This window comes from Rhinolophus sinicus, chromosome 6 (assembly GCF_057876585.1).
Source record: "Rhinolophus sinicus isolate RSI-liver-muscle chromosome 6, RSI-T2T, whole genome shotgun sequence".
Taxonomy (NCBI): Eukaryota; Metazoa; Chordata; class Mammalia; order Chiroptera; family Rhinolophidae; genus Rhinolophus; species Rhinolophus sinicus.
In genome coordinates, this window is record NC_142506.1 from 38,016,478 (window position 1) to 38,031,004 (window position 14,527).

The 14,527-nt window shown below is 37.8% G+C and overlaps 1 protein-coding gene across 3 annotated transcripts; it reads left to right on the plus strand.

Moving 5' to 3' along the window:
• The first annotated feature begins 4,652 nt into the window (after nt 1–4,652).
• RBM12B (RNA binding motif protein 12B) lies at nt 4,653–12,625 on the plus strand. Of its 3 annotated transcripts, XM_019718810.2 has the most exons (3): nt 4,653–4,784; nt 4,922–5,029; nt 9,121–12,625. In XM_019718810.2, exon 3 carries the CDS (start codon nt 9,149–9,151, stop codon nt 12,005–12,007), a length of 2,859 nt encoding a protein of 952 aa, XP_019574369.2. In that variant the 5' UTR covers nt 4,653–4,784; nt 4,922–5,029; nt 9,121–9,148; the 3' UTR covers nt 12,008–12,625. The 3 variants fall into 3 exon arrangements, with proteins under 3 accessions (XP_019574369.2, XP_019574367.2, XP_088655184.1); XM_019718808.2 differs by lacking the exon at nt 4,922–5,029; XM_088799058.1 differs by having other exon boundaries at nt 4,702–5,029.
• The last annotated feature ends 1,902 nt before the right edge of the window (nt 12,626–14,527 follow it).

Here is a 14,527-nt window from a genome sequence, read left to right on the forward strand (position 1 = left end):
AGACAAAAGAGTACTCATTGAGGCTGAAATAAGGAAAGTTATTCCTACACAAGGTGACAAGACAGACACCATCTGTGTGGGCTCTTGAACTCTTGGTAAGAAGTATTTCGGACCCAAGGCCCATTCTTACGTGGCCAAGGGGAGTACTGCATGAGACTGCCTTTTCTTACACAATGTCTTCTGGATTCTCTTTTTGTTTTTGTTTTCTTCTTATATTCTCTTTTTAGATTTTTCTCTGTAGATTCTTAGGTCTTCCTCTTGCTCTTTTGTTTTATGTTCCTGGGGCTGGATGGAACACTGGGAAAGGAAATTTAAGCAAAAGGAGACATCCTGTTTCATGTGAGGTCCTGACTGTTCATTAGAAATGGGTTCTACATTGACATTTGGGGGCCAAAGTTTTATCTCATCAGTAAAACACAAAGATTTTTATATAGAACCCTTTCTGCATGCCTTCTTTGTTAATGTAGAGCATCAAAAGAATATTCAGGATTTCAATATCCTCCATCTTTCTACCATGAAGACAAGACTCCCATTTACCTCAGGCAAGGAGTTATCCAAATTGGAATCCTGGAGGTTCTGTTCAATTCTTACTTACCAACATCATTCATTTGTTGATTCTGTTTAGTCTCTTGGATATGACTTCTGTCACACACAACTGAGGAAGCTTTATTTAATCAGTAGTGTCCAAACAGTGCTCCCACAATCCCTAGGGGTTTTACAGATATGCCTCTGAGGACTAACGCAAGGGAAAAACAGGCAAGATCATCCAGGCTACCCAAGCAACAAGTAAGATTTTATGTTATGCCTTTATTGGTGCTTTATTATGTGCCTTTAATGTGTGTGTGTATATTGTGTGTGTGTATGTGTGTTTGATTATGTTATCCACACAGCAACGCTGCTATTGTCATCTTCACTCAATAGGTGAAGAAATTGAGGCACAGAGAGTGCAACTGAAGTGGCAACTAGCAAGTGGCAGTGTAAGGCTTGGAACTATGATGTTCTGATTTCTGAGCCAGCCTTCTTGATTTCTAAGTTATATGTACTGGAGTTTGTTGTGTATTAGGGACTGTGCTAAATGCTTACAGCATTATTTCACTTAGTCCTCATAATAGTCCTGTACTATGGGTACTGTCTCTTCTGCTATAGTATGAGCTTCTTGAGTAAAGAGAACTGTGAGTTCTTCACCTGTGTCTGTCAGGAGCCTTAAGCAAGGTGTTTGACACACAGTCCATGCTCAATAGATCCAGTTGAATGGAAGTCAAGGTGTGCAAGAGGGATGAAGGTCCTTGGAGTTGACAAGATGGAGGAAGTGAGACAAAGTGGGGTGAGACTGTGCCTGGGAATGCTGAAGAGCTGGGAAGGGCCATTGGAAACTGTGGTACCAGACCCATTCAGGGGGAGGTGGTGCTGTAGTTGTGCTAATCCACCTGGGGAGTCTGATTGCCCAGCAGAGCCACAGAATGGCCCTGGCTTGGTGTGGTTACCATGTTTCAGGGTACAGTCTTCTGTTTTGATGTTCCAGAAACTTAGTTTTCTCTCTTTTCTCTAAAATGATTAGGTTTTCATGTTAGCACACTAAAGGCTCAAGAAACTCTTCAATAGCAAGAATACCATGTAATTAAACTCACCAACTTGACTGGATTTTTTATTTTATTTTATTGGTATGGACATCTGAGAAAGGCATAGACAGACTAGAAAAGATATGTAGGCACTATGGTGTCCTGTTTGGAGGAAATTTGGGTAAATAGAAGGGGATGGTCATCCAGAGCTACAAAGGAGGCTGGCAATACCTATCTAAGCCTGTCCAAGGGAGGCAGCCTAATGTAAGCACACTTCAGATGAGTCTCATAGTTAAGTGCTCATTAAATGATAGTTGTTATTTTTGTTAACATGGGTGAGAATGCTTCCAGGTACCCATAACTGAGAAACATCTTTTGAGATTACGTAATTCATGTTCTATTTCTGTGCTTAGCAAACAACTCTGATCATTTAACTTCATATAGAGAACGTATATAGCCAGGAAACTTCTGGTCAGCTTGAGTTCATCTAAGGTTAACTTTATTAGTGTTTCTTCTTGTGAATAAATATTGACAATATTGACATTTTCAAGCATTGCTTTTGTGTGCTTTTTAGAGGGAGTTTGCCTCAAACGACAGAATCTTCTCCCTGTGTAACAGTGTATAGGCATATCTCATTTTATTGTACTTCACTTTATTGCACTTTGCAGGTATTATTTATTTAAGAAATACATTTTGTAAGGCTATAGCTGCTGTAGAAAGTGATTACTCTGATGGATCTGGGCAAAGTAAATTGAAAACCTTCTGGAAAGGATTCACCATTCTATGTGCCATTAAGAACATTCATGATTCATGGGAAGAGATCAAAATATCAATATTAACAAGTTTGGAAGAAGTTGATTCCAATCCTCATGGACGACTTTGAAGGGTTCAAGACTTCAGTGGAGGAAGTAACTGCAGATGTGGTGGATATAGCAAGAGAACTAGAATTAGAAGTGGAGCCTGAAGATGTGACTGAATTGCTTCAATTGCGTGATAAAAATTTAACAAATGAGAAGTTGTTTTTTTATGGGTGAGCAAAGAAAGTAGTTTATTGAGATAGAATCTACTCCTCATGAAGATGCTGTGAAGATTATTGAAATGACAACAAAGGATTTAGAATATTATATAAACTTAGTTGATAAAGCAGTGGCAGGGTTTGAGAGGATTGACTCCAATTTTGAAAGTAGTTCTGTGGGTGAAATGTTATCAAACAGCATCACGTGCTATAGACAAACCATTCTTGAAAACAAGAGTCATTCGATGCTGCCAACTTCATTGTTATCTTATTTTAAGAAATTGCCACAGCCACCCCAACCTTTAGCAACCACCACGCTGCTCCATTAGCTGCTAACAACATTGAGGATATACTCTCCACCAGCAAAACGATTATGACTCACTGAAGGCTCGGATGATGGTTAGCATTTCTTAGCTATAAAGTCTTTTTAAATTGAGGTATGTACTTTCTTTTAGACATAATGCTATTGCATATCTAATAGGATATAGTATAGGATATAGTATATATATATAACTTTTATATGCACTGGAGAACCAAAATATTCATGTGACTCACTTTATTATGATATTTGCTTTATGGCGGTGTCTGGAACAGACCCCACAATATCTGAGGTATGCCTGTAGTATCCTCTGGAAGTAAATCACCAGGGTTTAATTCCTGGCTTGTACTATTTACATAACCTTGGACAAGCTTTGTAATCCTTTATGACTCAGTTTCCCTTATTTGTAAAGTAGGAAAAATAATAGTACCTACCTCTAAAAGTAGTAAGAATAAGATAATGCACAGGGCCTGGCATATAATAAAACCTCAATAAATGTTAGCTTTTCAGTTCGGGTTCCTGAGATTGCCTGGCCAGGACCAAACCCTAGACTGTGGGGAATAATCAAAGTAAATGCTACCTAATCAATGAGCCTAGCTCTCCAATGTGACATCCTCTGCTTGACTATTTGAAACAAGTCACTAATATTTACATGAGTATGGTCTCAGATACACCTATATCTATATCTGTATCTGTATCTGTATCTGTATCTGAATCTGTATCTGTACCTGTACCTGTACCTGTACCTGTACCTGTACCTGTACCTGTATCTATATCGTCATTCGACATTTCCAGCAACCCTAACAGGTATACTGTTATTATCTCCATTTTACAGATGAGGAAACAGGCATAGAGAAGCTAAGTAATTTGCCCAAGTGAGTAAATGATGGTTCTCACTCCAGGAACCACCTATTATTCACTTGTTAAACTACCTGTTCTTTCCTACAATCATATCACTAAAGAATGAGTATTTTGCAGTGAGAGAGGGATTGAAGACTCATTTTTTTCTCATCCGTTACTGTTTTAAAGATGTGGTTTGTGTTTTCTTAGTGAGCTTTGAATCCACCTATAAATGCATAAGTAGTTATAAAAGTGGTGGGCTGCTTTGTTTTTTGTAAGTAATAAAATAAAATCAAACACAAGGTTGTTCATCAGCTGTTACAGAACAGGCATTACAGAACAGGCCTGTAACTGTGCTTTCCACTTCCCAATTTTCATGAGTGGCCTATCTGTTCTCATGTCTCAAAACACCAGAAGGTAGAAATAACGAGTTATTAATGTCTATGAAATTAAATAAGCATGCATTTATTAAGACCCCTGGGTGTTGGAATTGTATCTGGGGAATATCTAAGGTAGTAAAACCAACATTTCTGTGGCCTTTTAGAGCCGAAGTTCCTTTCAGAAGATGCTTACACCACACAAAGAAATCACCAACTTTTCTCTGCTTTACAGCTCTTTCCTTAACTTCTGGAAATGACAAACATTTGTCCAGTGTACTAAGGCAATTATTTATTGAAGCTACTCTTTACAGCAAAGGGTCGACCCCAAACTGCGTCGGAATCTCTCCTTTCCTTGGTGAGGCTTCCGGGTTGGCAGGACTCTGAGCATGCGCAGAAACTCAGCAAAGTCGGGGCCAGTGGGCGCTTCCTTTCCCTGACGACGGGAAGCTTGTGAGCGTCAGGGCGCGTGCGTAAACGTGGCCCGGACGCCGGGGTGATGGGTTACGCCTGGAGAGCGCATGGGCAAACTGTGCGTCTGTTTGTCCGGCGCGGAGGGGAGAGTGGGCGCCATCTTCTAGGCTGTCTGAGGGCTCTCATCCTGTTTTGGAGAGGCTGCTGCGACGAGGAGAGCCACCTGCCCCTGGCCTTGTGTGCCCAACTCGGCAGCAGTGGTGTGTGTTTATTGCCAAGTGCGAATCAGTTACCCTTGGGGCGTCGGGGGTGGGGAGGAGTTGGTGACGCGGACGGAAGAACAGGGAAAGGCGGGGCCGGCGGCCGCGCCAGGAGCTAACATAGCTTCTCCCGTTAGGGCACCCTCTTTTCTTGCGAAACACCGACTCTCCCGTCAGCCTCCATGTGCTGTTGTGTGTGCGCTTCCCAGTTTTCTTGAGAGTGAAGATCTCGAAGGATTTCATAGGTATTTATTTTGCTATGTCATCGTAGTTATTGGTGGCAGGAAAGCGCTCAAGGCCCGACTCTTTGGGCTTGAGAGGGGCCAAAGGGTTTCAGTTAGATTTGGGAGCAGTTCGCCCTGTGGCTAGTTAGGGTGGAATGTTTGCCTTTGGGACGGCGTAACGGAAAGGCACGGATGTTGGGCGGTCCAGGTTAATTTGAAAGCTGATTTTAGCTGAAGGTCTGGCGACAGCATCGGATCGTACGTAGCGACTATGGCCAGGCGTGAAAAAAGGAAGCTCTGACCCCTGGGAATCTGGACAAAGGCTTTGGGCTATAGAAGCGATGCCTTCGGATGATCTCCGTTTGAGGATGATGGATGTTATGGGAAATCCTCTGTCGTGTGGATTCGTCTTCATTTACAGTTCCTGTTGGGGACTATGGCTCTTGTGTCGTCATGCCTTTGGTTTTCATTTTAACCATCTACATTATAAGAGGATTAAAGGTCGTCATAAAGAATAATTGTGGACTGGGGGTAGATTATTTTCTGCAGGGGAAACTCATGCGTTTTTAGAATTTAAATGTGCTTCATCATAATTTTGGGTTTTAAGACATAGTCGCAGTTTTCGCTCCCTCACCATGTCTGGAAAATGACTTACTGGCTAGTTAAAATCAAATGGGTCTGAAATAATACCTATTTAAATTTAGCCTCCCTCCAGTTTCCCTCTCAGGCTTGATAAGAGGATGCACATTTTGTATTGTTTAGTGATAATGATCAAGTGGCATGAATCGTATAAAATTACAGCAAAATTAAAATGAGTTTATTAATTTCGGTGACTTGACGTTAAATGAGCTTTTAAGGATCCACTTCCTTTTCTTAAGTTAGAAGTTCTAACTGATTACTGTCTTTAAGTTGACACACTCGTGAAAAATACTTGTTGCATTCATAAGTAGAAAATTTTTAAGTGCAGAGTACTTGAGAGTATTTTGTGTTTTGCCTTTTGTGTAATGTGAGAATAGACTTTCTGGGGAATTTACTTAATGAAATAACATGGCAACAACAGTAAAAGTGCTCATTTTGAGCTTGTCTCTCATAGGTGGTCTCCTACCTGTGTTATTGTAGAGTGATAAATGGTACATTACCCTACTATCTAAAGGGCAAAAAAGTTTAATCATTAGTTATATTTAACTGTGGCAAGTTAGAAGCAAATTTTTTTATTTAGAGTGCTTGAATCGGAATTCATGAGATTTGTATACATGGAACACATAGTTAAAATACTGTTTTTAAGTTAGAGAGGATAAATTACTAGAAATCTTTTGAAGTTGAAACACCCCTAACTTTTCTTGTAGATACATGTTCTTGGTAAATCCCTTTAAATTAAAAAAAAAAAAAAAAAAAAAAAAAAAAACAATTTTAGAAGGGAAAAATGATGTGCACCTTAATTGCATTCTAAAATAATTTAAAAGTAAAAAAGGAGCTAAGTCAATTTGCATAGGAAGGAGTCTTGGAACTTGAATGTGGACAACTATTCCAGAAGCCATTTATAGTTTTTGTTAAAATGTTGGTGTAGATACTGGTTTGTTGAGGAAACTAGGCTTGTACTCGATTGTTTTTGGTGCTGTGCAGACTTTTTTTAAAAAATACTTTTTTAGAGCAGTTTTTTAGGTTCACAGCAATATTGAGCAGAAGATACTGAGATTTCCCATATGTCCCCTGCCCCTACACATACTGTGCAAATATTTTAATAGTAAATCTCATTAATATTTTTAATATTCTAAATTACATTTTTATAGTAATAGTAAATCTCAATATTTTTAATTATCAACTTGGCATTGATAATTAAGATGTGGGATGTGCCAAGTAATTTCTTGATACCTTTGTTACAAGTTTAGTGTTAGTTTAGCTTGTAGTTTAAAAAATTGAATCTATGGGACCCCTTTTCAAAGGAAAATAAACCTTGTAGACCTCAAAGAATATGTCTTCAGACCCTACTTTGTGGAAGAGTGGTACTTACGTGTAAGTACTAATTTAAAGCAATATTTATTTGCACATTAAAAACATAAATTTACGCAAGAGTGGGACATGACAATGAGTTAGGTGTTTGGTCTTCTCATAGGTGGAAATGATAAAAAGTTTTGGGGAATTTTTTGGTGTTTTTAAATTGTCGTTTTACTTGTAGAACAGTTTTTTATTTTTTTAAAGTGCATGTAAAATTTATATACAGTGAAATACACAGATCTTAAAGATAGAATTCATTTAGCCTTGATAAATTTATACATCCACGTAACCAATACTCCAATCAAAATATATAACATTTCCATCATCCCTGTCCTTGTACCATTTCCAATTAATTTAGCAGATCTTAAAAAATTACTTGGTAAGACTACATTAAATATTGTTAGTTTAGGTATCTCTGAAAGTATTAGATGTGAATTTGCTTAAAGAAATAGAGGTTTTTTTCAGTAGTTAATACTGATAATCCCCACATATTCCAAGTTAATGTGTTTTCATTATGGTTGCACTTTTTTACATTGTCTTTGGGTTTCCTCAATAGAACCCAGGACAGTTGTTTGAAATGGAATAAACATTAGCATAAGTAGATTCTGTATTTATCTGAACGTTTTCTGTTTGCCTTGAGATGAATTTTAATAGTAATCATTGTAGGAGTTTACAGAGTAGTAGTTGAGTTTAAGATAAGTAGTTGAGATTTTCGAGTTTAGGGATATTTTAGTATTTGCCTTAATTATACGGGAGTAAGGAGATTTGGTTCCATGTTTGGAAGTGTGAGCTACATATGTAGAACTTAAAATTGTATCCAGAACTTAAAATTGTATCTAGATGGTAGCCACTGTTTGGATTTTGCTTTAAAAATTGGTTTTTGAATTTTAAATATTAGTATTTTCATTTATGTTATCATTTTGAATGGTTGTCTTTTTAATTTGATTTGGTCTTATGTTTGAAATGGAGGAGAATTGCAAGAGAGTTGGGCATAATAATGAGTTAGGTGTTTGGTCTTTTCATAGGTGGAAATGATAGAAAGTTTTGGGAATTTTTTGGTGTTTTTAAATTGTCGTTTTACTTGTAGAACAGTTGTTTTTTTTTTTTTTTTTTTTTTAAGTGGATGTGAAATTTATATACAGTGAAATGCACAGATCTTAAAAATAGAATTCATTTAGCCTTGATAAATTTATACATCCATGTAACCAATACTCCAATCAAAATATATAACATTTCCATCATCCCTATCCTTGTACCATTTCCAATTAAGTTTATAGAAGTTTTTTTGTTTTTAAATAATTTGTAGATGTCTACTCGGAATTTGCACCTTCATTTTGCTGAAGGATGATTCATTTCCCCTTGGAACAAAGACCACTTTGTAATGCCCATAATTGTGATTCCTTATTGCTTTGCTTTTAATAGGTATAATAGGTATAATTCCAAAGTGACTATCCTAACCTGGCGTTGTTTAAGATCAACGGGTCTGAGGATTTTGACTTTCTTTCCACAGTTAAGTTGCTTTCACAGAATTAACAGGTCTCCAAGAAATTTAAAAAAAAAAAAAAAAAAGATAAGCTATACAGAGCTTAAGCCTTTTCACATAGGCTTGACAAAAAAATGTAAAGTAGAATAGTACATCTTAGGTACACATGGCTTCTGCACTCTATGTCCGACCAATAATGCACTAATGTGTAAGCAGTTTATTATGAGCAAAGATTATATACTGACCATAGATGGCTTTTATAAATATGTAAAATTCACAGTAAAAATTTTAAACCACAAAGTTCTATCTCAGTGAGTCTGAATATAGTTTGGTCTTGTGAACCAGCAGCACTTCTCAGACTTACAAAGAAGATTTGATATTTTTCATGTTCATAATATATAGGATAGGTGATATGAAAATGTGTCTTCAAAGTAGTTGGTGTGTAGAAGGGAGAAAGTTTATTCCTTTTTTTTTTTTTTTAAGAATTAGATATAATCAGTATTTTTGTGAACATGTATTTTGTTTTCATTTATAAATGCTGAAGAAGGTAGGAACCAAGTAATTATTGAACTTAGTTTGGGATAAGCCTCTTCAAAAATAAGACTTGCTATTATGTGTACCTTTTTGTCTGCAGGTCATTATTGCTGTGGTTTGAGCTCAGCATGGCTGTAGTCATCCGTTTACTGGGGCTTCCTTTTGTTGCGGGGCCTGTGGATATTCGTCACTTCTTCACGGGATTGACTATTCCTGATGGAGGAGTGCATATAATTGGAGGGGAAGTTGGGGAGGCATTTATTATTTTTGCAACAGATGAAGATGCAAGACGTGCCATAAGTCGTTCCGGAGGGTTTATCAAGGATTCATCTGTAGAGCTCTTTCTTAGCAGTAAGGCAGAAATGCAGAAGACTATTGAAATGAAAAGAACTGACCGCATAGGAAGAGAGCGACCAGGATTTGGGGCATCAGGGGTTGGCTGCTTATCTAATTTTGTTGAGGGTTTTAAAGAAGAAGCAAGTAATTCTGGATATGTCTCTCCGATTAATCAAGATGCTGGGTTTCATACTAATGGTACAGGACGTGGTGAGTTAAGGCCTAGAAAGAAACGGCCATTGAAGGCAAAGAATCCTTACTTGTTTCTTCGAGGTTTGCCTTACTTAGTAAATGAAGATGATGTACGTGTCTTTTTCTCTGGTTTGTGTGTGGAAGGAGTAATTTTCTTAAAACATCAAGATGGCCGAAATAATGGTGATGCCATAGTAAAATTTGCTTCATGTATTGATGCTTCAGGAGGTCTTAAGTGTCACAGAAGTTTTATGGGTTCAAGATTCATAGAAGTAATGCCAGGCTCAGAGCAGCAGTGGATTGAGTTTGGTGGTAGTGCAGTTGAGGGTGACATTCCTATGAGAATCGAAGAACATTCTCCACCAAGAGGAACAAATGATAGACATTTTCAAAAACAATCTCATTCAAAATCTCCCAGAAGAACACGTTCTCGTTCCCCTCTGGGATTTTATGTTCACCTAAAAAATCTGTCCCTAAGTATTAACAAAAGAGATTTAAAAAATTTCTTTAGAGATACTGATCTGGCTAATGAACAAATTAGGTTTTTACATAAAGATGAAAGAAGAACAAGATATGCCTTTGTGATGTTCAAGACTCTGAAAGACTATAACACTGCTCTGGGTTTACATAAGACTGTTTTACAATATCGTCCAGTTCTTGTTGATCCAATTTCTAGAAAACAAATGCTGAAGTTCATTGAATGTTATGAAAAGAAAAGACCGGCGTCAATAGAAAAAGAGAGGCTTGGACATAGTTCACAAAAATATTCTCAAGAAGGCTATTCTGGCCAGAAACTGTGCATATACATAAGAAATTTTCCATTTGATGTTACAAAAGTTGAAGTACAAAAGTTCTTTGCAGGCTTTTCTCTTGCTGAGGATGATATTTACTTGCTTTATGATGACAAAGGAGTTGGTTTGGGAGAAGCACTGGTGAAATTCAAATCTGAAGAACAGGCCATAAAAGCTGAACGTTTAAACCGTCGAAGATTCTTGGGGACAGAAGTATTGTTAAGACTTATATCTGAGGCACAAATGCAGGAGTTTGATGTAAATTTTTCCTTGCTGTCCAGTAAGAGAATGCAAGAACATTCACAGTCATGTGCTAGGGATGAGGGTTCCTATTCATTTGACTCAAATGATGCACCAGTATATGCAGTGAGCCTTTCTGAAAACTTCGGGCATCAGCAAGAGGACTTGAGGCAACTGGACAATTTCAAGCATCCCCAGGGGGATTTCCAACAGTATGATAGGCACCCTCCAGAAGACTTTAGACATTCCCCAGAGGACTTCAGGTGCGGCCCAGAAGACTTCAGGTGCCCTCCGCCATCTGAGGAAGACTTCAGAAACCCTTGGGAGGAAGGCTTCAGGCACTCTAGGGAGGAGGACTGGAGGCTTCCACCTGAGGAGGATTTCAGGCGGCCTCCCAAGGACTTTAGGCGATCCCTTGAGGAGGACTGGAGGTGGCCCCCCGAGGAGGACTGGAGACGCCCCCCTGAGGAGGACTGGAGACGCCCCCCTGAGGATGACTTCAGACGGCTTCCCCAGGGGGAATGGAGGCGACCACCTAAAGAGGACTTCCGGCGGCCGTCTGAGGAAGATTTTAGGCGACTTCCAGAGGAAGACTTTAGGCAACCTCCTGAAGACTTCAGGCGGCCTCCTGAGGAGGACTTCAGGCATTCTCCTGAGGAGGGTTTCAGATGTTCTCCCGAGGAGGACTTCAGGCCCCCGGCCCTGGAGCGCTTCCGGAAGCCACCCCAGGAGCACTTCCGGCAGCCACCCCAGGAGCATTTCCGGCAGCCACCCCAGGAGCACTTCCGGCGGCCGCCCCAGGAGCATTTCCGTCGGCCACCTCAGGAGCATTTCAGACGGCCTCCCCAGGAGCATTTTAGGCGCCCACCTGATGAAGATTTCAGGGGCCCTCCTGATGAGGACTTCAGGAGCCCCCAGGAAGAAGACTTTAGATGCCCTTCTGATGAGGACTTCAGGCGGCTCCAGGAGGAAGACCTCAGGGAAGCTCTGGAGGAGGATACTAGACTTCCTGATGATTTTAGACCTCCTGGTGAGGAGTTTAGGAACCCACCTGATGATTTTAGAACTCGTCCTTTTGTGAATTTTAGTCGCCCAGAAGGTGGCAAGTTCGATTTTGCAAAGTGTAATATGGGAAGTTTCCCTGAGGGGAGATTTATGCCTGATCCAAAATTAAATTGTAGTTCAGGTAGAGTAACACCTATTAAAGTAACAAATCTTCCATTTAAAGCTAACATTAATGAAATTCTAGACTTTTTCCATGGTTATAGAATCATACCTGATTCAGTTTCGATACAGTATAATGAGCAAGGATTACCTACAGGGGAAGCCATTGTTGCTATGATAAACTATAACGAAGCTATGGCTGCTATTAAAGATCTAAATGATAGGCCAGTTGGCCCACGCAAAGTTAAGTTAATTTTGCTCTAGAGAGTACTTCTAAATTCAGAGTTACCTCCCCACAGTATTGATGCACTAAAATGCATTTGTTTAAAAGTGTTTATTTTTAATTACCTAATGAAGAGAAACATTTTAGATTTGACCTGTGAATAGAACAAATGTAAAGAGTAGAATGTGAATCTAGTTTTCTTTTGCTTGCAAATTGCCGTTTACTTTTTCTAATTTAAAATTATTATATGCTTTTTTTTGACATTGGTGGAGAGGGCTAATTCCCTGAGTGCATTAATTTTTGTTGATGTCATGGTTAAACCTCAAGAACTGTATGAAGTAGAGCTGTATTGGGGTAAGATGACTTTTATATTCACTTTTGTTTGTATTCTGTAGTCATTCTACAGCTTTTACTCAAAATGTATAAGGAAATGATCAGTAACTGATCAGGTTTAGCATTTACATTGCTAACTGCCTGCAGAATTAATGCCCTCTTCCTTGTCTGAGATATTATTGTATTAAGCTTCCCATTAATTATAAGTAGTTTAAAATGAACTGACTGTGAACTTGAAACTTACTTATGTAAAAAGCTTAGGATATTCTTAGTTTCCATGTTCATAACTTGCAAAGTTTTATATAAATAAAAATATTGCAACTGAATAGACCAACTAATTAACTTGTATCTGTATAAAAAGAAAAAAGCATTACAGCTTCCTTTCTTAAGTTTTTCAACAGCTACATTAAACAATATTTATGATATGAGGGACCAAATATTCTATAATACTAGTGTAAAGTGCTTAGTTCTATGGTTTCTTCACCATCTCATCAACCAAACTGATAAGATTAATGCAAAATACTTAGAAGACCAAAAATAAGAAAGTAGTTATAGGTAGAAGGGGACTTTCAGGGTTACGCTGGGAACACCTAATAAGTGGATATAATTTGTGTTTCTAGGAAGAACTTATTGCTATATTTTATTAGGATGTCATTTTTTAATTTCAAAACTTTGTATCAAAAGACTCAATAACTATAATAAGACTTGTGAGATTGCATTTGACTTGATATTCAACATTTAGGGTAGACATTTTCTAAATATTGGATCTATACCCATAATATTAAAGGCTAATAAATATTGGGCACTTTATTATGTGCTATGCAGTATAAGCACTTTACATGCATGATCTCCATCTTAATATTTTTTAAGAACCATACAGTATTATTTACCTCTATTTCACAAATGAGATAATGAAGTTTAGAGAGGGTAAATAACTTGCTTAAAGTCATAGTTAGTAAATCATGGAGCCATTTTCAACCCAGACTCACCACTGACCCCAGCTCATGCTCTTAACACTTTTGCCTACTAACTTTGTTAAATGGTATTTTTAATTTTAGTAAGACCAAGACCATGGTAAAAATATTTTCAAGAGTGAAGCATATTTTTTAAACTTTCATTGTTTTAAAAATAGCATTAAAAATAAAATGAGTATTCTCAAACGTTGTTAATAAAAGACAAAGTAACTTACATGGAAATTGGCAAATGCAGCAAATCAGGGCGCTTTATATCCCAGAGAGCCAGCTTACCAGCACACCACTAATTTCAAACACAAAAGAGAATAGTGTACTAAATCCTCATATACCCATCATCCAGATTCAATAATTATCAGCTCATAGCCAATTTTGTTTCCTTTCTCCCACTCCCAGATATATTAGGTACACTAGGGGCATATTGTTCTTTAATACCATCAGTGCCATTTTAGTTACCTTAAACATTTTTGTCTAGAGGATATGTGAAAAATATAGATGTCTAGAAAGTAAACTTAATCCCATAACCAACAGGTAGGTAAGAATCATGTTAGGAGTGTACTTTGATCACTTAATGAGAACAGTGTCACTTACTGAGAACAGTGTCAAGAGCAGTGGTCCATTTATCACCTATTAAGTGGTGACCCTGTCACCTCCATGTATTTTAAATGTTAGCTATCATTTTTTGAGCTGCATTAGATACTATATATCTATGATCTGTAATTATACATGAATTAACTATATCACTTAATCCCAATAACCTTAATAACAAATCGATTTTGGAGATAAGTAATGGAGGCCTATAGGCTAAGTAACTGGTCAGGGTGGTTGCCTGTTTTTTTACAAGAAAGCTAAAAGAAGTTTTCATATTTTTAAAGGTGGTTACATTTTAAATGGTTATATAAGTACCCATGTAATAGCCTTGCTTTTGTCTCTTCGCCCATTTATTGTAAACATATTTACTGTCTAGCCTTTTAAGAAGTTTGCCAAACTGTCTGGTTTAAAAGAAACTTACTTTTACATTGATGAAGGTATTACTATGTATAGTATTCCTTTTGTCCTTAAAATATTTCTTTGAGATAGGCAGATCATGCATTTTATATCAGAATTATTTACTGATTGCTTTATATATCAGATGCTATTTTGACTTTACAGATAGGGCAGTTAATGCTCAAGAGAAATGAGTTGCTATAGTAAGCAGCAAAAGAAATAGTATAACCCTGTTTTTTCTGTCCAACTACAACACCAAATTTAAGAAAA